Source organism: Sphaerodactylus townsendi, linkage group LG03 (genome assembly GCF_021028975.2).
Source record: "Sphaerodactylus townsendi isolate TG3544 linkage group LG03, MPM_Stown_v2.3, whole genome shotgun sequence".
In the NCBI taxonomy this organism is placed as follows: domain Eukaryota; kingdom Metazoa; phylum Chordata; class Lepidosauria; order Squamata; family Sphaerodactylidae; genus Sphaerodactylus; species Sphaerodactylus townsendi.
In genome coordinates this window covers 14,615,014-14,642,769 of record NC_059427.1, presented here as the reverse complement: position 1 = coordinate 14,642,769, position 27,756 = coordinate 14,615,014, and the positions used below count along the sequence as shown (strand labels likewise).

Sequence of the window (27,756 nt, the reverse complement as noted above, 5' to 3'; positions counted from 1 at the left end):
ACAGCGCAATGTCAGATCGTTTGGGGCAAACAGCAAAGGGGAAGGATGGAAAAAAGTATTCGTCGCTCAACCTGTTTGATACGTACAAGGGCAAGTCCTTAGAGATCCAGAAACCCACAGGTACGGTGGCTGGTGTGTGTGGAGGGGGTGATCTTGCAAATGACTTCCTTGCGTCCTGCTCCAAAGGGAGGAGGCAGCTGCTGTGATGAACCTGCTTAGACTAGAGTCTCTGATGCCCCTGTGATGGCACTCGCAGCGCCCTGAGCACTTGCCCCCCCCCCTTATCTCGAGTTTATCCTAACCTGCCCTTTTGAGGCTTAAGCAGTGGGGCTGTTAAGGGAGGGGTGGGAAGGGGGAATGCAGCCAGGTCCCGAGTCTGCCTCTAACCCTTGCTCCTCACTGCCCTGCAGTCACTCCCCGCCATGGCTTGCAGAGTCTCGGTAAAGTTGCCATCGCCCGGCGCATGCCACCCCCTGCAAACCTGCCAAGCTTAAAAGCGGAGAACAAAGGCAATGACCCCAACGTCTCGCTAGTGCCGAAAGACGGGACAGGATGGGCAAGCAAGCAGGAACAGCCAGACCCAAAGAGGTAAGCAGAAGGAGCCACGGGGGCCGGGCTAGGCTCCAAGTGACCCCCCCCTTCCCGCCTTTCCATCCGTGTCACTCATGTGGATGCGCACCCTGCCTTTTGCCTCCAGTACCGATGCCTCGACAGCTCAGCCGCCGGAATCGCAGTCGCCGCCGGCTTCACAGACGTCTGCCTCAAACCCACCGAAACGACCCCCAACAGCCCCCGAGGTAAGCCCAGGGAACTCGGGAAACCCAGGTGGAGAATTCCCTCTTCCTTCTTAACATTCCCCTAGTAACTATAAGCGTCTAGACCACAGGTGTCAAAACTCGTGGCCCTCCAGATGTTATGGACTACAGTTTCCATCATCCCCTACCAGCATGATCCTGGCAGGGGATGATGGGAACTGTAGTCCATAACATCTGGAGGGTTGCGAGTTTGACACCTGTGGTCTAGACCTTTTGTTTTATAGACAAGCAGGGCCACCAGCCCCCTCTTCCAGGTGTTCTGCACTCGTATTATTACTTTACATTTATATCCTGCTTTTTTCCTTGATCTGGGACCCGATGGTTGTGCCTTTGATTTCAGCAGAAGCTCCTATTTTTGGCCTCTTATCTGTGGAGGCCCATGAGGTATTAGGAGGTTTGGCCACCCTGAAAGGGAGTTTCTAAATGTCTGCATAAATCTATTGCAGCGTAGTTCTCTTTTTATTCAAAGCGCATTTGAATGTTTCATTTTTTTTCTTCCATAGTCCAGAAAGCAAGAAAGGCTTCATCATCGCTTTCGGTTGAGGCTCACCAAGATACCAGAAGGGGCCATAGCTTCCCCAGTCACCCCATTCATTTATAGGTCCCTCCTTTAACTCTGTGTGAAATGCCTTTGAGCCCACTGTGTGCATTTCTCAGGATATTCCAGTGTGGTCACTGACCTAGTCCACAAAAAGCATCCGTGTGATGCAGGGGTTGGAGTGCTGGATCTGGGAGGCACGGGTTCGGATCTCCCGCTCTGCCGTGGGAACTTGCTGGGTGACCCTGGGCCAGTCACACGCTCTCATCATCTACTGATGATGAGATCTTGGCGCTGGCGGGGGACGATGGGAACTGTAGTCCATAACATCTGGAGGGTCGCGAGTTTGACACCTATGTTGTAAGGCATAGGTGTCAAACTCAGGCCCTCCAGGTGTTCATGGACTACGATTCCCATCAGCCCATGCCAGCAGGGCCAATTGACCATGCTAGCAGGGGCTGCTGGGAATTGTAGGCCTTGAACATCTGGAGGGCCTGAGTTTGACACCTGTGTTGTAAGGATTAAAATGAGGCAAGGAGGATGTAAGCTGCTTGGGGTCCACACTGGAGGAGAAAAGCAGGATATAAAGGTCAAAAAGCAGGACAGTGGGGGGGGGGGTTGGATGGGGGGTTATTTTTTAATGAAAGCTGTGATCCTGTAGTCCCTGGTGGGGTTGTTGATTACTTCTGGTTGGGAGGAACACAACGGGAATGTTTGTTGCTTAGCCATGGTTTCCTTCCTCTTTCAGAATCCCCCTACAGTAGCAAGCGGGGTAAAGTCTTGGGCACAGGCCAGCGTTACCCATGGAGCGCAAGGAGATGGTAGGTGGCATTGAAACTAGCTTTGTCCAGCACTGGAGCTGGCATTGGGTGAGGAAGGAGATCCACAAGGATCTGCCGCTGTTTTGCCCAGTGCTGCAGTGGCCGTTTTCAGCACGGGGCCCTTTGCTGCGGCCCTCCATCTGGCAAGTCCAGTAGTCATTTTCAGGTTTGAGTGGTGAACTGTTTGCAGATCATCAGTAGGAGGGAAATGATATTGTTACGTCTTAAGAGAATTGCTGGAGGGCCGTCCCCGTTTTTAATCCAGTCCCATTTCAGCATCAGTTCTCCAAGTCTTGGGCTGCTGCCTCCTGTATTTGAAAGACAAAACAAAGAACAGAGCAGTGGCCCCCCCAGAGAGGTAGAAATTGAGACTCATGGGGTTTTTTTTCCTTCCTCTGGTGTCAAGGTGGAAAGGGATCAAACCTACAGTCGCGATTCTCTCGCGAGGAATTTCCGACCCTGCAGGCAGCTGGCGACCAGGACAAAGCTGGCAAAGAAAAGGACACTACCGATGCGTCGTATGGGCCCGGACCAAACCTCTCCAAATCCCAAGAGTGAGTGGCAGCATTTGGCGTTGAGTGGTGAGCTCTCTGCCTCCTCCCAGCCCTCGGCAGCAGGGATGGGCCTCGCTCACAATCCTAAACTAGGATGCCGCAGAAGGCCTTGTTGCTTGCCATTAATCCCCTCCCCTCCACCCCATCTCTTTGCAGACGCAACCAATTGGCGGGATGGAGGCGGGCGGGGCGCCGACGGGGAGCTGCTGCCTGAGGATGGACGGGTCGGGGTCGGCATGCAGCCCAATGTCCCGCCTCAGTTCCCTCCTTACCGGGGGATGATGCCGCCATTTGTAAGTGTGCTTGGGCCCACGAGGTGTTGCTTGGGGGGGGAGGGGGGCAGTTTCTAGTGCCACCTTCCTTGTTGTCTTAAGACCTGCCCTCTGGAGTAGCCACAGTGGTGGATGAAAGCAAGGATGGCGGTCCATTTGAATGGCCGCAGGGATAGAAAGGGAGGAACTTCTTCGGTGGGTTTGAGGGCAGCAGTGTTGGCAGAAGGCTTCAGGCGCTGGAGAACTGGGCCTCGCTGTAAATCCATTCCTCCTTCCCCATCACAGATGTATCCCCCGTACCTCCCGTTCCCGCCTCCATATGGGCCACAGGGACCGTACCGCTACCCCACAGCGGAAGCACAGAGGTGAGTGGAAGAAGATAAATGGGGAGTGGGGCATGCAGTAGTTGTGGGGAAGGCATATATGGAAGATCTGAGCGTGGGAGGAGAGCAGGGCGCTGGAGGCCGCAGAAGCAGGAGCCAAAGTTCCTTGAGATTCCAAAGCTTTCTTCACCCACGTTGAACCTCTCTGAGGAAGGCGAGCGAAGAACAGCCATTGCCCCTACCCGTTCTCTTGAGAAGCAGATCAGCGGAAAGGAGTGGAGTAGGCAGTTGAGCCCGTAAGGAGGAAAAGATCCCAGATAGTCTGTAATCTTGTAGGGAATTGTTCTTTTGATCTCTCACATCAGCCAGCCCAAAAGGAAAAAGATCACGCAATTGGCTGTGAATCCGTAGCGCAACACGCCAGGCTCATTACAGAGGAACTTTCCCTGTATTTGCTGCTGTGCCCTAAAGTCCCCAACCTGCCTCTCTTTTTTTCTCTCTCTCTCTTTCACTGCCTCACCTTATAGCTAATTCAAGAGCAGGCTGGGAGGGGAAGGAAGGTCCTTCGTAGGCTTCGTGCTGTTTGATCTTTTGCTGCTACTAGGGCAGGAGTCTGCAACCTGTGGCTCTCCAGATGTTCATGGATTACAAATCCCATCAGCCCCTGCCAGCATGGCCAATTGGGGCTGATGGGAATTGTGGTCCATGAACATCTGGAGAGCCACAGGTTGCAGACCCCTGCCTTATACTGAGTGGGGTTCTTTCCAAGTTTGTGATCTTTGCCTTTTGTAAACTTTTTAAGTACTATTAAAATTCAAATAAAGAAAACAGTCCATGAACATCTGGAGAGCCACAGGTTGCAGACCCCTGTTCTAGGGCATGCTGTGCCAGAAGCATTTTGGCTGGGTAGCAACAGAGGGGCGGAGGCGGGACGTCCTCTAATTCTTACCATCCTCAGGTTCCAGAGGCTCGCCGGACCCCGCCCCTCGCAACCTCTGCTGCGCATGCCGGACCCCGTGAGCAGGCCGCCCGTCCTCAAACAGGATGACCTGAAGGAGTTTGATGAGCTGGACCAGGAGAATGACGAAGGCTGGGCAGGTGACTGGCGGGCGTGCCCTGGGTAGCCTTGCTCCAGCATTCTGGAGCTTGTCTGCCGTCCCATCAGATCCAGTGGGCTCCCTGAGGGTACCTGGTGGGCCACTGCGAGTAGCAGAGTGCTGGACTAGATGGACTCTGGTCTGATCCAACAGGCTAGTTCTTATGTTCTTATCTGTCTTCCTGGAGGCTGTCAATCAGTCCTGAGCCTCGGTCTGAATCAGCCAGTCTTTCTCCCTCAGGAGCCCACGAAGAAGTGGACTACACCGAGAAGCTGAAATTCAGCGATGAAGAAGATGGGAAAGAATCTGACGAAGAAGCCGCTGAGAACAGGTGAGAATTTTTTTGACAAGGCAGCTGTGGGTCACATTTAGCACAGCTTTCCCACAGAAAGGTCAGAGGAGCTCTCAGCAGCGTGGGACATCTCCCCTCAGAACACTTCTTTCCTCCTCTGCCCAGTGTCTGTTTTGTCGTTGGTTCTTGTTAACCTCCTTCTCCCCTGAAGTGGAGGCCATCTTGTGGGTGTTTCCCACCATGCAGTCGGGGAGGCAGGAAATTATTTCAAACTTCCTCTTCCCATTGGAGTGGGAACATCCCCTTTGCTCAGTCCTTTTCCTGCCTCAAGGAGAGAAGCAGCTAGCTAGGGTGCCTGCGCTTCTGTTCTCCTATTTCTGGACTTTCCCCCATCTTTTCTTACTTCTACTTGCTGTCTTTGACGTCTTTCGTCTGTTGTTGGTTCTTGTTAACGTTCTTTCTTTCCCGCTCTGTCCCTGCAAGGAACGATGAGGCCTCTGGCCCTGAAAGCCAGCTGTCAGCCCAAGATGCAAAGAAGACCGGAACCCCAAAAGAGGACCAGCCTCCTGTGAAGATGGCCTGGGCTGAAAACTCACGTTCCCAAGAGGGCACCAAAGAGCCGCCACCGCCGCCACCCTCCCCTGCGGCCCGGCTGCCGCCGCCACCACCGCCACCTAACCGAGGCAACTGGGGGCAGCCCAATGACTTCCCAGTGAGTTTTCAGGGGCTCTGGAAGCTTGACATATCCTGTTCAGGAAGAAGGCTAGCGATTAGAGCAAGGGAGGCTGAGTTCCCGCATCATGCTAAGAGGCAAAAGAGTAATTTGATTTCTCAGCCTTTTGGCTAAAATCAAGCGTGAAGAGTAAATTGGACTAGAGTCCACATCATGTTGAATATCCAGGTGATGCATTGTTGAAATCTGATTCCGTGTGGAAAATGCATCTCACGGGTGACCTGCGTAGGAATTGTCCTCGTAACCAATGTGCTTGAGACCTAAAACAGGACCCCTCAGCCGTAAAGCTGTTTCTTTGCGGTGACTCTTCACGCTCCAGACTGCGGGTTCGTGAGATCCTGTGGTCCTCCAGATAGAAACGGAAAGCTTCAGTGTTGGGTTGCAGGGTTCTCTCCAACTTCTAATCAGTCAGTTTTCTGGGAGGAGAAGGTTAAGCTGGAACTTTTCCTGCTATAACATCTTGCCGGGGTGGGGGGCGGGGTGCACGAAAAAACATGTGATTATATAAGCCCCGCCCCCATTGCAGTCTCAAGTGGTAGAAGAGTTTTGGATTTATATCCCCCCTTTCTCTCCTGCAGGAGACTCAAAGGGGCTGACAATCTCCTTGCCCTTCCCCCCTCACAACAAACACCCTGTGAGGTGGGTGGGGCTGAGAGAGCTCCGAGAAGCTGTGACTAGCCCAAGGTCACCCAGCTGGCGTGTGTGGGAGTGTACAGGCTAATCTGAATTCCCCAGATAAGCCTCCACAACTCAGGTGGCAGAGCTGGGAATCAAACCCGGTTCCTCCAGATTAGATACACGAGCTCTTAACCTCCTACGCCACTGCCCAAATGCCAGCCTTAAGCCCCCTCCTCCAGCCTCTTACTGAGGGAAGCCTTTTAAGGAGCCTTGTGTAGGAAATTAAAAGCGTGGGGTTGGAGTGGGATATAAAGATAGCTGGTAGCCGTTTGTCTTCAGACCTGGGTAGGTGTGCAGCATCTAGAGAATTTCTGATGTGCTGTGTGTGTGTGTGTGTGTAAGTCTAGTTGTCATGCCTGCAGGTAATTCCCCCCCCCCCCAGCTGAGTAGGGCTGAGGCCACAGGGAGAAACAGGCGAGCAGATGGCTGTTGCACTATGCAGATTTCTCTACAGGAAGCAGAACCATCTCGAGGCAGAAGTGCAGCTTAAGCCTCATGCTGGCTTAGGAGCGGCCCTGCATGCCCTGCACTGGGGGAAATAACCACGCAGCATTTGTTTTGAGAACATAAATTCTGAAGCCAGCATAAATCAAGCAACTGTCGGTGGACTTGGCTTCCTTGGGGAGGCAGGTTTGGAGGCAGGGTGCCGCCAAGGGCATTGGGCAAATCCCCTGGGCCTGATTTCCCAGCATCCTCAGAATTCCCCCGGCTTTGTGCTTGCAGGCATAAGCCTCTTAACAGGAACGAGTTCAAATTCTCATGAGGCTGAATTCTGAGCCCAGAGTGAAATCCCGTGCTGGCATGGCAGGGGAGCCCAGACATTGCACGTATCCGTGGCCCTGGGCATGAGCTGCTTACCGACTAAGGCCCAAACTAGCATTTCTGGTGGAAGCTTAAATAAGCAGCAGCTGATTCAGCTTTAAACAAAAAGTCAGGCTCATTTGTTTGGAGGGGGGAAGGGGGAAATGGGGAATGCAGCCACCTGAGGGTCGATATCCCCAAGGGTTGAGCTTCCTCCATTTGACTTACTAAAGTGGGGAGTGAATTGTCTCTTCCCCCAAAACGTTTGCTAATGCACGGACACTGATTTGAGACTTTCTTCACCAGGACCGCTCGATCCGGCCACCTCCCCCAGAAGATGAGGACGAAGCCTGGCGTCAGCGCCGGAAGCAGTCGTCCACGGAGATCTCTGCTGCGGTGGAGCGTGCCCGGCGTCGGCGGGAGGAAGAGGAGCGACGGATGCAAGAAGAGCGGCGTGCTGCCTGCGCTGAGAAGCTCAAGCGGCTGGATGAGAAGTTTGGCGCCCCCGAGAAGCGGCTGAAACCTGAGCCTCCCAAGGAGCCGCCCACCCCTCCTCCGGCGCCTATGCCAGCGCCCCCCACCCCACCAGCCGCGCCGGTCCTCCCAGAGGAGAACAGGGAGAAGGAAGAGCCGGTCTTAGTTAACAAGGCGCGTGGTACTGTTAGCGGGAGCAACCTGGACTCGACCAGCGTGGGTGAGGGAATGCTCTTGCCTAGTCTCGTGACTTCATGCGCTCGTGCCTGCGTACTGCTTGGCAGGTCCATCCCCAGCAACCCCTGAGAAGAATTAGCTATGTTGCATGATAGCTGTCTGACGTCCGTAGGTTATCAGTGTTGTGGTCACCAAGCAAACATCCCAAATTCCCATTTTTAAAAAGTTCTCTTTATATCCCGCTTTCCCCCACCAGTCGATCCCAAAGTGGTCTGAGGCGGAGACGTCTTCGCAAATGGCCTGTTACTTTTGGGCCGAGGAGCGATCCCCGAGTCCACCCCTCTTATCGCTTTAATTTTCAAAATGGGTTAGAACAGTGGTGGTGAACCTATGGCACAGGTGCCAGAGGTTGCACTCAGAGCCCTCTCTGTGGTCACGTGCGCACAGAGTGCGTCATGTGGGGGGAAAGCACTGTTAAACCCCACTGATTTTCATGGGAAGAACTGAAGCGCGATCCTTTACCTGAGAGTAAGCTCGGTTGCTTGCAATGGGGCTTGCTTCTGAATAAATCCTCCTAGGGTCGTGATTCACCCGTTCAAAGAGTTGCACAATTGCTTCAAAGCAAAGCCACTGACTACCCCCAAGCTTACTCCCAAGTAACGCGCACCTCAGAGCCAACCATTTTTTCTAAACCAAAACCTCAGTATTCAGGTTAAATTGCCACGTTGGCACTTTGCGATAAATAAGTGGGTTTTGGGTTGCAATTTGGGCACTCGGTCTCGAAAAGTTTCGCCATCCCTGGGCTAGAATGAAGCCTTTTCTCTCCTGAAAACCCGGGAGAAGCAGGCTAAATGTAAACATTTCGAGATCTGCTAAAACCTGCTTAAACTTGAAGCTTGACGTGGCCTGCCGGCAGCGCTGCTCTTTCAGAAAGCCTCCCTGAACACACGTCCTCCCTTGCCGGTGGAAAGAGCCGAACACCGGGGTTGCGGGTCTTGATAGTGGCAGGATTGGACACGCTGGCTGCGAAAGCTAAGCTCGGGGATCTCAGGGCTCCTGCTTGCCTAGTGTGGGAAGGTGGATGGGCCTGGGCTGCGGCTGCTGATAGGAAGGGGCAGGGAGCTACTCTGGGAAAAGTGGAAAGAAGAAGAAGAAGAAGAGGAGTTTGGATTTATATCCCCCTTTCTCTCCTGTAGGAGACTCAAAGGGGCTTACAATCTCCTTGCCCTTCCCCTGTGAGGTGGGTGGGGCTGAGAGAGCTCCGAGAAGCTGTGACTAGCCCAAGGTCACCCAGCTGGCGTGTGTGGGAGTGTACAGGCTAATCTGAATTCCCCAGATAAGCCTCCACAGCTCAGGCGGCAGAGCTGGGAATCAAACCCGGTTCCTCCAGATTAGATACACGAGCTCTTAACCTCCTACGCCACTGCTGCTGGACATCACAGCACATGCGATGCTGGCTCTCCCCCCCACATGTCCAAAGTCCCACCAGTTGCTCAACATGGCCTAGGTGCCCTTAGTGGTGGGGTGTGTGTGTGTTAAGAATCCCAGAATGTTGCTGTGGAGTGTTCATCTTGCTCTCTCTTTTTCTGTCATTTGCCCCACAGCCGAGCCACCACAAGCTCCTCCCCCCAAAGAAGTGCCCGAGGTGAGGGAAGAGGCCATGCCTTTACCCGGGCCGGCTCCCCCAGCAGCTGTGGTCCCAGCCAAGGCGGAGCCCAAGGGAGAAACGGTCCTTCAAACGCGCCAGCCGCCTCCAGCTCAGACTCTTGGGTATTCGAAGTACCAGAAGTCCCTGCCTCCTCGCTTCCAGAGGCAGCAGCAGGTACGAGGCAACCAAGCCGGGCGCCGTCTCTGCAGTAGAAGCTTGTTTCCTTTCGGGATGAGGAAGGGGCTTCCCAGTGTTTGTGGCAGCAATGACATCCATTCGTGTCCTCGGAGCTATCTGAGCGACACGTGGCTGTCGTCACGGAGCCTGCTTCACCACAGCAAGCTGGATCTCCAGCTAGCAGGCAGCTCAGTTAAGAGGGCGCTGGCTCTTGTTTTCTCCCCTCCCTCTCTGGCCCTTTCAGGAGCAGTTGTTGAAGCAGCAGCAGCAGTGGCAGCAACAGCACAGCCAGGCTCAGACCCCAATGACATCCTCCGCTCAGCAGCAGGTAGCTGCAGCCCCCCTGGCAGCGGTGGGCCCCTCGGGCAACATCCACCCTCAGCCTGGGCCGCCAGGGCAGCAGCAGGCCCCAGCCCCGCCTCCGGCGCAACAGGCTCCGCCCAAAGGCATGTACCCAGGCTCCATTGGACGGCCTCCGCCCATGCCGCAGATGAACTTTGACCCTCGCTGGATGATGATCCCACCCTACATGGACCCACGCATGATGCAGGGACGGCCACCCATGGATTTCTACCCACCTGGGGTGCACCCTTCTGGTAAGTTATGAAAAGGTTATTGCTGCTACTGGTTTTATTGTATTTATTGTTTTAATTGGGATTATTCGATTGTTTTCTAGTTGTAATGTATTGTGTTTGGTTGGCTTGTAAACCACCCTGAGCCCTTCGGGGTTAGGGCGGTCTACTAAATCAAATTAATAGTGGTAGTGGTGGTGGTAGTGGTGGTAGTAGTGGTAGTAGAAGATGCACTGAAGTTGATCCAGGGTCAGGTGAGAAAGTCAAGGCTGGCTGGGTCCATCTAGTCGGGCTTGAGTTTGACCAACTGGATGAGCTGTTGCTTCAGACTAATGCCCTCGTTCGTCTTCTAACTCTCCCCCAGGCCTTCTGCCCCGCGAGCGATCAGACAGCGGGGGATCCAGCTCAGAGCAATTTGACCGTCACCCTCCCATCCTTCGAGAGCGCGGCACCCCACCAGTCGATCCCAAGCTGGCCTGGGGCGGAGACGTCTTCGCGAACGCCCCTCCGGGTGCAGACTCACGCTCTCAAGCGGCCTCACATCGGCAGCAGGAGGAGGAGGAGAAGGGGCTGAGGTGAGAGGTGGTTTGAGGGGACCCTGATAAACATGCTGGGCAACTGGTTGAAGTATAGAAACATGAGCCAGTCCTGAATTGAGGCGATGTGCATTTTCATTGCTGGGACTGGAGCAGCAGGACTTGGGAGTCGTGACGAAAACTAATTTTCCTGGAGGGTTGTAGTGTCGGCAGTCTTACACCTCTCCAGGTAGACCAGCTGCCATTTGTGCCCGGAAGGTTCACAATTCAACGAGGAGTCGAATGGCAGCACTCGAGGGTCAAGACTTGGTCCCAGGGCTGCCAGGGGTTTCGACTGCATACAGGGGACATTTTCGTAACCTTCCTTTTCCTTTCAGGAGCGAGACCCCTCCAGTCCGCCTGCGTGAGGCCGTCACCCCCCAGCCGTATATGGGGAACTATCAAGGCTTCTCTGAAAACGGCAACTCTGCCTCCCTGCATCGCTTCCCGGGGGATGAGTCTCCGCGGCCCGGGGGCCCCTGGCAGGGCAGCGTGGCTTTGACGGTACCCGCAGAGGTGAGCAGAAACGGACGCCCTGAACCCCAGGTAAAGCCACCCCAGAGGAGTGAGGAAGAGGCTCAGCTGCTGCATCGCGATCCTCCTGAAGAGATCAAGACCGCCGAGCCGCCAGTCATCCGGCCCATAGTTGCTAAGAAACTGCCCCCAGAACCGTCTAAAGAGGAGACTCCAGCCAAAGAGGAAGGCCCGCGCCGAGGGGAGAAGCTGCCCCGGCAGCAGCATGAATTCCACAAGCAGCCCCGGCGCGAGTCCAAGACAGAGACGCGCTGGGGCCCCCGTCCTGGCAGCAGCCGACGAGCTGAGGAGATTGTCGGGGACAAGGCTCCGCGGCGAGCTGGACCCATCAAGAAACCGCCTCCCCTCAAGGAGACAAAAGACGAGAGCGAGGAGGTGCGTCCTGGTGGGAAGGCCAAGGAGGGTGGGGAGCCAGCGAACAGCAAGCCCGAACCCCCGAAGGAGTCTCCGAAACCAGGCAAAGAGAACAAATCTAAGCCCATGATGAATGGTGGGACAGTGATGCCACCCAAGGAGCAGCAGCAGCAGCAGCAGGGGGCGCTGTCGCCAAGCCGGAGGCGCCGGGAAGGCCCTTATGACCGTGGTGGCTACACTGGCCGCGGTCGAGCCAGGGGCCGAGGAGAGTATTTTGCCCGAGGACGGGGTTTTAGGGGCGCCTACAGCGGGCGCGGGCGAGGTGGCCGCGGCAGAAGCCGGGAATTCCGTAGCTACCGGGAACCTTTTTACCGACTGGACGACGGCACCAGCAAAGTCCCTGGACAGGGCTCCACCTTCCGACCACGCAACACTAGCGAGACGCGCAGCGGCGGGCCCGGAAAATTAAGAGATCCCCAAAAGGCTTTACCAGCGCGGCTCACGAGACAGGAAGCGAAAGGACGCGACGAAAGCGCCAGCGACATGTGGCCTATCCGGTGACAAGGAAGTCACCAAAGAACCAGCCCCGAACCAACGTAACAGGGGTCCCCCAGTGACTTCGACATCAGCGCACCCTTCCCAGCACCCTGGCTTGCCTCGATTTGCCGACAAGATGCCCCCACGCCTCTCAGACCCGAGCAGTCGTGGTGGCCGTGTCTTCACTCCTCGTGGCGTCCCTTCGCGTCGGGGCCGAGGCGGTGGCCGTGCACCCCCTGGTGGGTGGAGTCCACCCTCTAAGCCGCAGCCCAACAGGAAACCCGAGAAGCAGCAGGAGGCAGTGCTGGAGACATCAGGAAAGGAAAAGGTTTTGCCGGGGGCCCCGTTAATGGCCCCTGAAGAATCCAGCACCTTCCAAGGCCCTCCTAAACAGCAGCAGCAGCTCGGTCCCGGCCCAGACCGCAATTTCGATAGGCCTCCCCGGCGTCGCCGCCACGGGCGTTCCCAGCAGCAGGACAAGCCGCCCCGGTTCCGGAGGCTGAAACAGGAGCGAGAGAACGCAGCCCGACTCAACGGCGAGCAGAGGGTCACCCAGCCGTTTTCTCCCGCCCCTTCTGCCCCGCTCCCGGAGGAGTCGGCTGCCCGGCGGGTTGCCGGCACCAAATCTCCCGACCTGTCCAACCAGAACTCAGACCAGGCGAATGAAGAGTGGGAAACCGCTTCGGAGAGCAGTGACTTCACTGAGCGCCGGGGGGGTGGCGAGAAGGAGCCGGCGCCTGGCGGGCCTCCCCCCACCGCGTTTCTGAAAGGCAGCTGCTCCGGCGCTCCTTCCATGGGCGGGCGGGCCTCCAACAATGAGCTGAGCTTGGCCCAGCGCAAGGAGATGTCCAAGCGCAGCTTCTCCAGTCAGCGGCCTGGCATGGACCGGCAGAACCGGCGCTCGAACCCGGGTCCTGGCGGGGGCGGAAAGACCAACCGGGGAGGCGGCAACAGCAACCGCAGCGGAGGTGACAAGAGGAGCTGGCCCTCCTCTCCTTAAGAACGGTCCCGCAGAGGCAAGTCCATTAGAGCGAGTTAGTTTGTTCCGAAGAGGGATCGATAATTCCCATCAGCCAACTGGCCACGGTGGCAGGGGCTGATGGGAATTGCGGTCCATGAACATCTGGAGAGCCGCAGGGCGCAGACCCCTGAGCTAGTAACTCTGTAAGCCAAGTGATAAAGCCCATGGCATGCGGACAACTTGAGGGGATCGTAGAATCATAGAGTTGGAAGAGACCCCAAGGGCCATCCAGCGCAACTCCCTGCAATGCAGGAACAGAGGCTGTGGTATTGTGGGTACGGTGTAACCATGCAAGCAGTATGGCTGTACCGAGTAGGGGCTGGTGGTTGGGAGCAGAATTAGTAGTAAAATGTGGTCTCTGTGGAGCCTGTCAGGGGCACGCAGTAGCATTGAGAGCAGAAATGAAGGTTGGGATGATAGAAGGGGGAAAACAGAGGTGGGAAGGTGGGCAGCAAAGCCCTCTCTGCTGTGCTGTGTTAAATAACAAGCATTGTGAAGAGTGAGGGTCTTTAATCTTTCCAGGTTTTGGGTGGGTAAAGTGCTACCAAGTCGCAGCCAGCTTATCGCAACCCTGTGCAGATTTCAAGGCAAGAGACAAACAGGAAGTTAGCCATTGCCTGCCACTGCGTGGGCAACCTTGGACTTCCCTGGTGGTCTTCTTATAAAGCTGCCAGCGTGGTGCAGTGGTTAAGAGCAGGTGGACTTTTAATCTGGAGAACCGGGTTTGATCCCCCACTCCTCCACCTGAGTGGCGGAGGCTTATCTGGTGAACCAGATGTGTTTCCACACTCCTACGTTCCTGCTCGGTGACCTTAGGCTGGTCACAGTTCTCTCAGGAACCTCTCAGCCCCACCTGCCTCACGAGGTTCTGTTGTGGGGAGAGGAAGGGGAAGGAGTTTGTAAGCCACCTTGAGTCTCCCTACAGGAGAGAAAATTGGGGTATAAATCCAAACTCCTTCCATTCAGGTACTAACCATTCAAGTGCTAACCCTGCTTAGTGTCTTGTTGAAGGTTTTCACAGCCGGATTCAACTGGTTGTAGTGGGTTTTCCGGACTGCGTGGCTGTGGTCTGGCGGATCTTGTTCCTAACGTTTCGCTGGCATCTGTGGCTGGCATCTTCAGAGGTGTATCACAGAGGGAAGTCTATTACACACTGCGTATGATGCAGGCGAAACATTAGGAATACGATCCACCAGACCACGGCCACACAGCCTGGAAAACCCACCACAACTAACCCTGTTTATTTTTATTATTTTATTAATTAAATTTATAGGCCGCCTCATCCCCGAAGGGCTCGGGGCGGCTCACAACATGGCTGTTTCCAAACAGCAAATTAATACAGCATAAAACTTAACCCATTAAAACTCAACAGCAGTTAATAACAATAAATAGATTAAAACAACAAGATTGTGTAGAACACATACACATACACACAGGCACCCGATCTAAAGGCCCAAGAGAAAGAAAAGGGAGGAGATAGGCAGGGCCCAAGATGGAATTAGGGCCCAACCAAGGTGGTTGGTCCAGACAGGCAGCTTTGATTTCAATGGGGGGCGGTGGAACCGCAGCGGGCCCCTCCAAAGGCCCAGTGGAAGAGCTCTATCTTACAGGCCCTGCCGAACTCACCAAGGTCCTGCAGGGCCTGGACAGCTGGAGCATTCCATCAGGCGGGGGCCAGAGCCGTAAAGGCCCTGGCCCGGGTCGAGGCCAGCCACATCGTCGCAGGGCCTTTAGTTTCTGAGATCCAAGCTGGGGCCCCGATCTAGGACCCACCTTTATCTCTTAAGCACCACATTGGGGCCCACTCAGTAGTGAGCACCTGATGTCACAGTCACGTTACAGAAAGAGCTCAGCTGTCCACAGTGTCAAGACCAGGACAGCGCAGCGAGCCGAGGAAACGGGTGGTCGGAGCCCTGAATTGAGTACTGAGGAGGTGGTACCATAGTGAGGAAAAAGGGATGGGATGGAGCCCTGGAGGAATCCCGCACTGCCTTGCTTCACCATTGAAGGGGTTATCTGGTTAGTGAGAGGAGCCTCCAGGATAGGCCTCTAAGGACCAAGGAAGCTTATAAAGCTGATGAAAGCAGCCAAGCACGTTGGTGTCGTCCTAGTCCAGACCTTCTCCATCCAAGCTCCCCCATAAGATTTCTTCAGAGGACCAAGACAGTGCATCACACACTGGAGACGGAGGATCAATATATTCAATAAATGTGTGTGTGTGTGTGTGTGTGTGTGTGTGTGTGTGTGTGTGTGTGTGTGTATACATAATTATATATAATAATTATATATATAATTATTATAATTGTCCAGTTACTGAATCCAGTGATTGTACTGGATGTACAATCTGGATGTACAATCATTGGATTGTACAATCTGGATGTACAAAAACTGGATGTACAATCATTGGATTCAGTAACTGGACAATTCTAATAATAATAATATATAAATACATTTATTGAATATATTGATCCTCCGTCTTCAGTGTGTGACGCGCTGTCTTGTTCCTCTGTCATAGACGTTACACACACTTTGGCTTTTTTACACCATAAGATTTCTTCACCATACACTGTAATGCTAAGAACATAAGAAAAGCCCTGCCGGGTCAGACCAGCAGCCCGGGTAATCCAGCATCCTGCCTCACGCAGGGGCCAAGCAGTTCCTCTGGAGGGCCAGCAACAGGGCACAGAGGCCACGGCCTCCCCTGATGTTGCCTCCTGGCGCTGGGATTCAGAGGTAGACTGCCTCTGGACGCGGAAGTTTTCCTTAGTCATCATGGCTCCACCACTGATCTCTTTTAAATCACTCTGTGTCTGTGGCTGGGACTACATCCCCTGTGAGCGAATTCTGCATTTCAGTCACTCCTTGTGTAAGAAGAAGAAGAAGAAGAAGAAGAGTTTGGATTTATATCCCCCCTTTCTCTCCTGCAGGAGACCCGGTTCCTCCAGATTAGATACACGAGCTCTTAACCTCCTACACCACTGCTGCTCCTAAGGTGGCATTCCCTTTTGCCTATTCCGCATCTATTTCCTGGTGTGCACATTTTGGTTTCCGTTGTGCAGATGTACATCCAGAAGGAAACATAACGTGAGCGTGCATGCAAGCATGTCGGTGGCTGTGGTGTTGCTTGGCGCTCCAAGGGAGGAAGGTACCAACTCTGCGGGAGCTTTGCCATCCCATCTGAGGCATCCCACCAGTATTCCTGATAAGGCAGTCACGTTTCGGTCAGAACTGTCTCAACCCACCCAGAGGCAGGCAATGCAGTGAACATCTGAACATCTCTTGCCTTGAAAACACAACGGGGTTGCTGTGACTTGACAACACTGTAAACACACACACACACACAGAGGCAAACTATTGACTGCAGACCATTCCTAAACTCTCTCTGCAGTTGGGAGTAGGCCCTCCTCCTCCATTGTGTAATGGTTTCTGTCTCCTCCACTAGCCGAAACACTGAGGACCACTCCCCGGGCCTGAACCTGCCTCCAGCGCCTACCACCAGCACGGTGTACCGCCTGGACCGTGTCATCCACAGTGACCCAGCCAGCATCCAGCAGGCCCTGGCTGAACTGGGCAGCCGCCACGCGAAGCCTGCCTCGCCCGGTCCACCCCAGCCGCTCTTCCCAGGACCTGGAGGCCGGAGCTCTGCCCTTCCATTGGGGCGCTTTGAGGGCAGGACAAGCAGTGGTCCAGGTAGTGTTCAGTATCTGGGGTGGCCAGCAGACTGTGCGGGGGGGGGGAGGTATTTCTGGAAACCTTAGCAGTCCGAGCTTGGCTTTTTGCTGAGGGCTGTTAGTTTCAGAGCGACATGATGCCTCAGGCTGAATTGTGCACCTCCTTGAGCTGGCCTGGTGACTTCCTGACTTCCCTGCTCACCCGCCCTCCCCGTCTTTGTTCAGACCATTGTTTCTTGGACAAGACCCAGCTGCTCCACTCCAGCGGCAGCCCCCTGAAGGAGGCCAGCTCCGTGAGCGGCTTTGCCGCCAAGCGCCGGGAACGGCCCCGCAAGGCTGAACTGCTGCAGCAGGTGAGCTTGAGGATTCCACAATTTAGCGGGCGGGAGGGGGGATTTCAAGGTTCCTCTTAATAATATTCTTCTCTCTCTCTCTCCCTCCCTCTCCCCCTCCCTCTCTCTCTCCCTTTCCCTCTCTCTCCCTCTCTCTCTCCCTTCCTCCCTCTCTCTCCCTCCCTCTCTCCCTCCCTCTCTTTCCCTCCCTCTCTCCCTCCCTCTCTCTCCCTCTCTATCTCCCTTCCTCCCTCTCTCTCCCTCCCTCTCTCTCTCTCCCTCCCTCTCTCTCTCCCTTTCCCTCTCTCTCCCTCCCTCCCCCCTCTCTCTCTCCCTTTCCCTCTCTCTCCCCCTTCCTCCCTCTCTCTCTCTCCCTTTCCCTCTCTCCCTCCCTCTCTCTCTCTCTCTCTCTGTCTCTCAGGAGCCCCTGGCCTTTCCCAGTGGTTCAGCCTTCACAGCCCCCAAAGAAGAGGCCCCAGGAGAACCCCGCAGCAGGAGTGTCCCCGTGGCAGAGGGGCTCGCCCCACAGATCTGGAGCCAGTTGAATTCCAGTGAGTTGTTCAGATGTGCCAGAGGGCAGGGTTCACAGTGCCCATTCCTCTGGGCAGGAAGGGAAGGGAGCCTTTCTGGAGGGGGGGGGGGGCAAGAGCACTGATTTAAGGCCCAAGTTGCTCTCCATGTTGGGGGTGAGTTCCAAGATGGTCTTGGATGGGCTGTTCCTGCAGAAGGCGTAGGCTTGAACCCAGTGGACCTTTTGCGGTGTGCAGTGAAGGAACAGCAGCTTCCGTGGGAAGCGTGAAAGGCGATCGCTGTGAACGAGTGGAGTTTCATTGCCTTGGATTAAAACCTGCCCAAGTGGAAGCCAAGCAGAGTTCTCAATGCTGTTTTCTTTATTTGAATTTTAGTAGTACTTAAAACGTTTACAAAAGGCAAAGATCACAAACTTGGAAAAAAACCCACTTAGTATAAGGCAGGGGTCTGCAACCTACGGCTCTCCAGATGTTCATGGACCACAATTCCCATCAGCCCCTGCCACCATTGCCAATTGTCCATGGACATCTGGAGAGCCGCAGGTTGCAGACCCCTGGTATAAGGACTCCTAATTTAATCGACATCGAGTGTAAACTATAAAAATTAATACCACTCACTCTGTAACCACATACTGAAGATTCCAGCATACTAACCCCTACTGACAATTAACGTACGTCCCGGGGTTTGTTTGAGAATGCCCTAAAGGGAAAACTTGGTTGCCCCTCCTTCGCACAGGCTCCTCCCGGAAGAGCTACCGGCCTGCCTCAGTGGAGCCCTGGATTGATCCGCTGAACGCATTCGAGGAGGCTGCCGGGACGGAGGTGAGGTTCCTCAGAGGCCGTGCTGCTTCTGCAAAGGGGCGGCTGTGATGGGATGGAGAGGAAGCGGCAAGAACTGATCCTCCTCCACCTTAACCCTCTTGGTGCCTCCCTGCTGTCCTTGCCTAGATGAGCCTGTCAGACAGCGGCGTGGACCTCAGCAGCGACTCACAAGTCTCCTCGGCCACCTGTAGCCAGCGCAGTTCTCCTGACGGGGGCCTGAAGGCCACCCCGGACGCCGGGGCCAAACGCAGCGGAGCTGTCGCCAAGCACGGTGAAAACGCCGCGTCCCTCGGGCCGGAAGGAGCGGAGCCTAAAGAGCAGCGAAGACGCCTGCCAGCCCGAGATCCCGGCCTGCTCAAGGATAAGCAGGTAGGGCTTGTGCTGGGAAAGACGCCCGCCCTTCCTGGGCTCCTTGAGAAAGTGCTCTGTGCCCCCAGCCTTCTCTTTGACCTCGGAAATAGTCCTCACAGAGCTCGGCATGTTCTGCTGCAGCAGGAGCAACATCTCAGGCCCTTTATCTCTGTCCTCCTTGCTTTAGAGATCACACATAGCCTTCCACTGACACAGCTGATCACGGTGCCCACATTCAGAGACATTCCCCTCCTGGTTGACCCTTGGTTTCTCTGACCTTTTCTTCACCACTCCTCCAGATAGAGATGCCACCAGGGGCAGAGCCCAGCCTCCTGCTCTGTCCCCATCAGTACAAGTGGGAAATATAAATAAATGCCTGTCGTTCAGGAGTGTGGGGAGGGGAGTGGCTCCCTCTGCTCCAAAGGGAGGAGAGTCGAGCTCCAGCAGCGCTTACGCTCAGATCAATTTGGCTGTCCCTGAGCGACTATGTTGGTGGCGGAGGTGGGCTGAGAACCACAACAAGGATCGGTGGAGGACTCTCAGGAGCGCCCTGTCCAGTGTTCTAGTACAGAAGAGAAAACTTAATTCTTTCTCCCCTCCCCCCCCCCTCCCCCCCCGGTTCTTTTGGTCAGCACCCTTTTCAGATGTTTGGCACACAAGTTGGCAATTGGGCGGGCTCAACATAAGAACAAGCCAGCTGGATCAGACCAGAGTCCATCTAGTCCAGCTCTCTGCTACTCGCAGTGGCCCACCAGGTGCCTTTGGGAGCTCACATGCAGGAGGTGAAAGCAATGGCCTTCTGCGGCCTTTGCTCCCGAGCACCTGGACTGTAAAGGCATTTGCAATCTCAGATCAAAGAGGATCAAGATTGGTAGCCATAAATCGACTTCTCCTCCATAAATCTGTCCAAGCCCCTTTTAAAGCTATCCAGGTGAGTGGCCATCACCACCTCCTGTGGCAGCATATTCCAAACACCAATCACAGGTTGCGTGAAGAAGTGTTTCCTTTTATTAGTCCTAATTCTTCCCCCCAGCATTTTCAATGAATGCCCCCTGGTTCCAGTATTGTGAGAAAGAGAGAACAATTTCTCTCTGTCAACATTTTCTACCCCATGCCTAATTTTATAGACTTCAATCCTATCCCCCCTCAGACGTCTCCTCTCCAAACTAAAGAGTCCCAAACGCTGCAGCCTCTCCTCATAAGGAAGGTGCTCCAGTTAAGAAGAGAGCGGCATAGTCAGCTCATTATGAAGAGAGAGCGGCATAGTCAACATGGTCTGCATTGGCTCAAATTGCCGCTGCAACGACCTTATTCAGGAGGTTCTGTTAATTTCTGGGGAAGAGACAGGGAGGGCCCCAACCTCCCCACGGCAAATCATGGGGAGTCCTCCTTCCCCATCACCTTGTCTTCAGAGTAACAAACACGCCTCTGCCCATGGGGACTAGTCTAAAGGCACGTGGGTGTCTGACTGAAAGTCTCAGGGTAACAAATTCTGTGGCCAGCGTCTCGTTCTGTGGCTGTCTGGCTACTCCTAAAAGTTTGTGAACTGTAAAAGGCTGTTAAGAAATGGCAGAGCTGATGCCAAGTGCTCCGTTGGCACCAAGCCAAAGCTCAGCAACTGTCCTGATGGTTCCTAGTTTGGTCTTGTAAAGGGGTCCCCAGGTGCCGGGTGTACTGGAAGCCTGTCTGGACGTGCTCATGAATTTCCCCGTTCCTTTTGCCACAGGTGAGCAGTTCCCCCGAGCCATCCCGCGATCACCCACCTCCTGGCGCAATTGGCACAGAGCGTTCCCAGCGAGCTGAGAAGGCCAAAGACGGCATGGAGGGGATGGGGGCAGTCAAATCTGAGACGAGCCCTCAGCTGGAGCCCCCCGGGGCTGGCCCGCCCATCCAGTTTGGAGCCAGCGACAAGGTATGTGCAAAAGCCCAGAACCTGGGGTGGGGGGGGAGGGCAGGGAAGAGGCCTCACAGCTGCAGCAAGGCTTTTGAGTGAGCCGAAGGTTCCTGGCCTTGAGTCCCCACTCTGGCTTTTTGCCCCTTCAGGACACAGACCTCCGCTTCGTGGTTAGCGAAGGATCGAAACCAGACAAAGAAGAGTTGCACCAGGCACTTGCGGAGGGGGTAAGTGACAAAGCAGAGACCACCGAGGGTGATGGGGGACAAGAACGCCGTGTCAGTCTGTCCTGGAGCTTGAAGTGAAGAAGAAGAGTTTGGATTTATACCTTTCTCTCCTGTAAGGAGTCTCAAGGTGGCCCACAAGCTCCTTTCCCTTCCTCTCCCCACAACAGACACCTTGTGGGGGAGGTGGGGCCGAGAGAGTTCTGAGAGAACTGTGACTAGCCCAAGGTCACCCAGCAGGAATGTCGGAGTGCGGAAACACATCTGGTTCACCAGATAAGCCTCCGCCACTCAGGTGGAGGAGTGAGGAATCAAACCTGGTTCTCCAGATTAGAATCCACCAGCTCTTAACTACTACACCATGCTGGCTACAGCACAGTGGTGGAAAAGGTTGATGTTCCCTGGCCTAGGAGCAGACAAGCTTCATGGGTCACGCCCATTCCCCAGGGAAGAAGGGTAGTAGCTGCAGCCACGTGGGGAAGGCGGAGCTCCGCTTTCATCACTTAGATTGAGTTCCAAAAGCCGTCAAGCTGAATTTGATAATGTCTCTTTGTGGATACTGGAGAACAGTAGAATCAGAAGAGGCTTTTCCTCATAGGTTCCTCCTTCTGTTGTCTTTAAGGGACAGCCTAGTCTGTTAGATACTGTTTTAAAGCTCAGAATAAGTCTATAAAGCAGGGCAGGCAGCTCAAAGAAGTAAGTCTAGCGCACTTTTATCCTTCTCATATTCCAAGATCTTAGTTGAACGTGTCCCCCCACCAGTTTATCCTCCTGACAACCCTGTGAGGTAGGCAGGCATGCTTTGCGATGAAGACACAGTGGGTGCCTCATGCCTGGGGAAGGTCCCTGGTGAACTTCGGCCTTCCCCCCCACTCTGGCGGTCACCAGTTTGGTCAGTGAAAAACAGATGCGGAGAGGAAAGCGCTCGGCTGCTCCTTTTCCTTTGTGTTGCCTCACATCTCCTTTCCTTCCTTTGCAGTTGACTCCGCCCCCCAGGGAGTGGGAGCTGCTCCCCCCAGCGCCGCCCAGCCACAGGGTGTTATCCCCTGAGGCACCTCCTGGCCGCTCCTATGACCCCAGGCCTTTCCCTGTTGCCCCCATGGCTGCCTCCTGTCTACACGGACTGCCAGCAGACACTTCTGTGTTCTCAGGTATGGGGGGGGAAGGAGGGGGGGGAGGTTTCTCCTGGTGTGGCTTCTGACCAGGTGGGGACCTGACTGTCTGCTTCTCTCCGCAGGTGAAAGGGGCCAGGGCCACCGACTGTACCCGGAGCTGTTTTATGGGAACCAGGTACCCACCTTGGCAGAGCAATTGGGGCAAGGGCCTGGAGGAGAGCTGTGGCATGGGTGGACTGCTTGTGGAGGGGGGTGGCAGGGGGGGTTTGCTCTCCACGCCTTCCAGCCAGATCCCTGCCTACATGGGCAGATCAGTCAGTGAGAAGATCTAGAACTGTGGTGGCGAATCTTTGGCACTCCAGGTGTTATGGACTACAATTCCCATCAGCCCCTGCCAGCATGGTCAGTTGGCCATGCTGGCAGGGGCTGATGGGAATTGTAGTCCATAACATCTGGAGTGCCAAAGGTTCGCCACCACTGATCTAGAACCTGGCTGGATGGCAGAAGAGCAAAGTGGAGGGGAAGTCTTTCAGCTTCTCAGACAGGACTTGAGGAGGCAGCAGAGAAACAGGGAGATCACCTAGAGGAGGGGTGGCCAACCTATGGCGCTCCAGATGTTCGTGGACTACAATTCCCATCAGCCCCTGCCAGCATGGGATAGAAAATGGCTAGGCTTCATCTGGTGACGAAAAAGATTTCCACAGTTTAGGTGCAGAGCGCTCAGGGGCTTGTGGAGAGGCAGGAAGACATGAGATATCCTGTCCTACCTTAAAGAAATAGTAAGTTTGAGACTTCTAAAGGGATTAAAGGAAATATCCCAGGAGATAGAGCCGTGCTAGCGAACCTTTGGCGCTCCAGATGTTATGGAGTGCCAAAGGTTCGCCACCACTGAGATAGACTAACCCTGTTCCCGGTAGGTTGGGATACTTGACGCTCAGGGTGGAATTCTAAAATCATTCTCTTTCTCTCTTTGACAGAAACAACCTGTCAGTTTAGTAAAGTTGTGGGTGTGTGAACTTGTAACTGCTTGAAGCAGGTTTCTGCTGCCCCTCGTTGTACTAACCAGCAACTTGTTAACTTCCTTGTCAATGTCCACCAAATCGCCGAACACTGAGCTCTTCTAAATACAAAACAGTAAACTTATTTCTTGTTGCGAAAAGAAGAACTGCTTGTGGGGGGAGCAGGTTACCTACAAATGACAGGCCGTAGCAGCCGTGGAGGACGCCTAGGGGCTGGCGAATCGGGCTAGTTCGAGGTGAGACAAGAAGTTTTCCTGCCGTGAGGCTGAAATCTCCGTGTTCTCCAGTCTCTGCAGGTCCCCACCACCCAGCTTGAGTCCCAGCTGCACAGCGCTGGAGGTGGAAGTAGCTTCCGCCCGAACGCCCCTTCTCTGCACGCTTACAGGTACAGGCGGGGGTGGGAGGGTGGCCTGCAACGGGCTCTCCTCAAGGCCGGGAGCAGGAGCCACTCTGCACTTGGCTCGGGAGAGAGGAGGGGATGGGGAGCAGGTACGGAGGAGGCCGGTACTGCTGGGGAGCACCTTGGTTGAAATGGCTGCTTCTCCCCCAGAACGCTGCCCTTGGGTGAGGGAGCGTCTCCTTGGTTCGTTCTTCTCTCTGAATTCTCGGGTCCTCTTTTGCCAGGTCTCAGCACCTCTACCTGCAGCCCAGCCCAGCCCCCACCTCTCCAGCTCACACGGCAGCGGGCGCTGTGCTGCCCAGTTCCGCCTTGCTTTCCGGGATGGCCCTGAAGGGCCAGTATGTGGAGATATCCGCCCTGCAGGCCGCTGAGCTCCCCAAGCTGCCAGCCACGGGCTTGTTGTACCAGGCTCCTCCGCCTTCCTTCATCTACAGCTCAGCCTTCTGTGGCAGTCAGCTGGCGCCGGAGCAGGCCCTACTTCAGGTACTGCAGCGACTGGGGGGCAGGTGGAAAGAGCTCGGGTTTGGTTTTGTTTTTTAAGGCAGGACTGCTGTGTTCTGGGGTCAGCATCCACTGAAGCCAGAATTGGGGTGGGGGCAAAATTGGGAGAGGTTGTGATGGGGTGGACTGTTGACTGACCAGTATTTGGCCTTCAGTGCCGTAACCTGGGTTTTATTCCTCCTCGAGATGTAGATTTATGGTCGACTTATGGCTACCAATCTTGATCCTCTTTGATCTGAGATTGCAAATGCCTTACCAGACCACATGCTCGGGAGCAGCAGCAGCAGAAGGCCATTGCTTTCACATCCTGCATGTGAGCTCCCAATGGCACCTGGTGGGCCACTGCGAGTAGCAGAGAGCTGGACTAGATGGACTCTGGTCTGATCCAGCAGGCTAGTTCTTATGTTCTTATGTACAGCATTTGGTCCTTCACTGGCGTTTGGATTGCCACTGAGCCAGAAAAACTCATGGGGGATGTTGGACCCGTGAGGGCTTTTTTGTCAAGATTACGGGGTCATCTTTCCACTAGCAAGACAATCGAGGCTCCTTGCTGATGAACTCCTTGCACAATTCAGAGTTGCCAGCTTTACTCCTGCAAGCGGCTTGCTCCAAACATGAGTCTTATTGGTATTCTGGAAGGTTTGCAGAGGCAGGTCGGCTGCTAGGAACCATCCAGAGCAGAGGTCTTCAAACTATGACCCTCCAGATGTTCAGGAACTACAATTCCCATCAGCCTCTGCCAGCATGGCCAAGTAGCAGGGCTGATGGGAATTGTAGTTCCTGAACATCTGGAGGGCCATAGTTTGAAGACCCCTGATCCAGAGGAAAGTAGAGCAGCAATTTGCACTAAAAGTGAGAAAGATTTGAGAGGCCGGGTCCGTGTGATCACTGTGACCCGCATCCTTTCCATTGTTTCCAAAAGCCGCTTGTTCGTCCCTTTTTTGCAAGGCAGGTCTGTGCAACTAGCTTGGGGCAGAGCGAGCTGGGGGGAAGAATTAGGACTAATGAAAGGAAACACTTCTTCACGCAGCGTGTGATTGGTGTTTGGAATATGCTGCCACAGGAGGTGGTCATGGCCGCTAACCTGGATAGCTTTAAAAAGGGGCTTGGATAGATTGATGGAGGAGAAGTCGATCTATGGCTACCAATCTTGATCCTCCTTGATCTCAGATTGCAAATGCCTTAACAGACCAGGTGCTCGGGAGCACCAGCAGCAGCAGAAGGCCATTGCTTTCACCTCCTGCATGTGAGCTCCCAATGGCACCTGGTGGGCTACTGCGAGTAGCAGAGTGCTGGACTAGATGGACTCTGGTCTGATCCAGCTGGCTTGTTCTTATGTTCTCATGTTGGGAGAACTCTCCCCCAAAAGCTGTGGCATTACCTGTCTGCAGAAGTGTCAGGCTCGTGCTGGGCTGGCCTCCCTCTCTTCCCCATGCTTAGTCTGCTAGGGCAGGAAAGGATTCAGAGCAGCTTTTTAATAAATCAGTTGTGAGGATATTTCATGGCCTCCCTCTGCCTGCTGTTAGGCAAATTTGTAGGGACAGCAGTGAACAAAAGCTGTCTGCATTATTTGAATCGGGGGGGGAGGGGCTGGCAGAGGGGTTGCCCTGAAGCATCCATGGCAGAAGGGCTTGTGAAAAACAGTGATGACGTCTTGGTCCAGCACCAGCTCCCTCCTCCCCGTCCAGCCTGCTGTGACACCTTTCACGCCTTGTGCTTTGGACAGGTACGCCAGGAGCTTGCCTCTCCCTCCGAATTCTACGCAGCCCCCCTGGGGCAAAGCAGCCAGAGCAATTTCCTGACCGCCACAGCTCCCACCCAGCAGGTGAGCAAATCTCCCATCTTGTGTGCGAAGAGGGAAGCCCTTTCCCAGACCTCTTCTCCTCCCCCACCGCCCGCCATCCTTAACCAAGACTCTCCTTCCCCCAGATGCTGTTACCAGTGGTCGAGCCCCCCCAGCTGCCCCCCGTGGTGAACTTTGGCTCCCTGCAGCAAGCACCAGCCGCTGCCCCCGCGCCACCTCCACACATGCCCTTGATGCCCGTGGCCACCCAGGCCCTGCGGCCACCGGGGCAGTTGGCCGGGCGCCTCGTCTCTCCAGCCGTGCGGGCCTTTCCTCATGGCGCAGTGGGCCGGGGCGAGGTATCAAAGGAGGCGAGAGCGGGTGGGGAGGGCACAGGAGGAGGGTCTTGCGTCCTCTGCTTCTGATGGGCCCTTTCCCCCCCTCAGCTTCACGCTCTGGAAATGAAGCCGCTGCAGGACTATAGGAAACTCAACGGCCTGGGGTCTGCAGGAGCCCGACCCCCCTCTGGGGGCAGGTGAGTGGTGGGTGGGGGACCAGCAAAAGACTCTTTCACTCCCCTTTTTCTAACTTCAGTTATTTCCCCCCTCCTCCCCTTGGCTCCCTAAGTGGCTGACTTCAATGCCACAGGAGGTGGTGATGGCCACTAACCTGGTTAGCTTTAAAAAGGGCTTGGACAGATTTATGGAGGAGAAGTCGATCTATGGCTACCAATCTTGATCCTCCTTGATCTCAGATTGCAAATGCCTTAGCAGACCAGGTGCTCAGGAGCAGCAGCCGCAGAAGGCCATTGCTTTCACCTCCTGCATGTGAGCTCCCAAAGGCACCTGGTGGGCCACTGCGAGTAGCAGAGTGCTGGACTAGATGGACTCTGTTCATTCTCTTCTCTGTTTTAACCTCGATCCCGTGTGGTTGGTTAGGCTGAGTATGATTGGCCCAAGATCACCCAGCAGCCTTCCATGGCAGAGTGGGGGGTTTTGAAAGTGGGTCTTCCAGATCCTACTCCTGCACTGTAACCACTGAACCTCAATGGATTGCCCAATAGCTTCATGGGCACCTTGCTCTCGGTCAAGACTTTTCTCACCCACAGGCCTTTTGCTGGAGGCTTCAATGCCCGGCTGAAATCCCCCGGGTCTAGCTATGGTGGCATTTTCCGTGCACAGCGCTTTGAGGTCTACCAGCAGGTGAGAGGAGGGGGAGCATCCCGAAAGACTTAGCTGTTGAGGGGGTGGGTGGGTGGGGGGTGGGTTGAAGTCCTGAATGTGACTTTTTGCTTCTGTGTCCTCCCCTTCCTGGTGGAACTCCAGTCCGACGTCCTTCGCTGGACCCCTCGTGCCTGGGAACGGGCGGCTCAACCCCGCGATGGACCTCCAGCCCGCCGCCCGGAGCCAGATGTCCGCTCCCACGCCGACAAACAAGACCCCGGGGTCTCCGGCCACCACTAGCCCAGGACGCTGACCCCGCCTCTCCTTTGGTTCTGTTGCCCTCCCCTCCAAAGTGGGGGGGGCTGTTTGCGGGGGGCTCTTGTTCCTCTTCTCTTCTTGGTGTATCCTGAACATATGGGGTGTCTCCTTAACTCCCTTCCTGTTTATGTGAGGGGTGACACTGGAATTGCCCCCTCAGTTAGGGGTGTTAGACACTTAGTAGGGTGCTCAGAGTGGAATTTGGGGGGCACGGATCAGGATTTGGGGAGGCTTCCAGCTGAATGTATTTTTGCTTATTATCTTTGGTTTCACCTGAGTTTATTTTTTTTTCTGGTGGGGGCCGCGTTGCCCTTGGATCCGAGGGGAGGAGCTCCGAGGTGTGGAGTGTAAATATATATAAATATGAACACGTGGGGTCTTGCCTCTTCCCCCTTCAGTTGGGGTGGAGGAGGCTAGGCTGGAGCCTGCCCTCCTCTTCCTCTCCATTTGCTCCCCTGAGTTTGAAATAGGAAGCGTTGCGTTTTTAAAAGGTGGTCGAGCTGGTTTGTTTAATAAATAAAACCAAAAAAAATTGTTTAAAAAAACAATAAAATAAGAAGTCAAGCTGGCGAGAGTGCGTGTGTTCTGTCAGAGTTTGGTTTGAACAACAGACTTTATTTCTACCACTGTGCAAACAGGC

General features: G+C 54.8%; 1 protein-coding gene across 1 annotated transcript; it reads left to right on the top strand.

Annotated features, from left to right (window-relative positions):
- Nucleotides 1-27,680, top strand: PRRC2A (proline rich coiled-coil 2A). Its single transcript, XM_048489583.1, is given in 33 exon segments — nucleotides 1-120; nucleotides 411-588; nucleotides 698-797; nucleotides 2,102-2,174; nucleotides 2,581-2,717; nucleotides 2,719-2,728; nucleotides 2,885-3,021; nucleotides 3,286-3,365; nucleotides 4,282-4,421; nucleotides 4,661-4,751; nucleotides 5,196-5,424; nucleotides 7,231-7,618; nucleotides 9,180-9,397; nucleotides 9,645-9,996; nucleotides 10,337-10,547; nucleotides 10,886-10,902; nucleotides 12,720-12,731; nucleotides 16,480-16,683; nucleotides 16,890-17,017; nucleotides 17,418-17,547; nucleotides 18,263-18,348; nucleotides 18,475-18,717; nucleotides 20,426-20,611; nucleotides 20,743-20,820; nucleotides 21,797-21,968; nucleotides 22,055-22,107; nucleotides 23,239-23,336; nucleotides 23,576-23,834; nucleotides 25,579-25,677; nucleotides 25,782-25,994; nucleotides 26,082-26,170; nucleotides 26,744-26,837; nucleotides 26,961-27,680. Coding segments are annotated over 33 exon segments (4,755 nt in total). The 5' UTR covers nucleotides 1-8; the 3' UTR covers nucleotides 27,099-27,680.
- The last annotated feature ends 76 nt before the right edge of the window (nucleotides 27,681-27,756 follow it).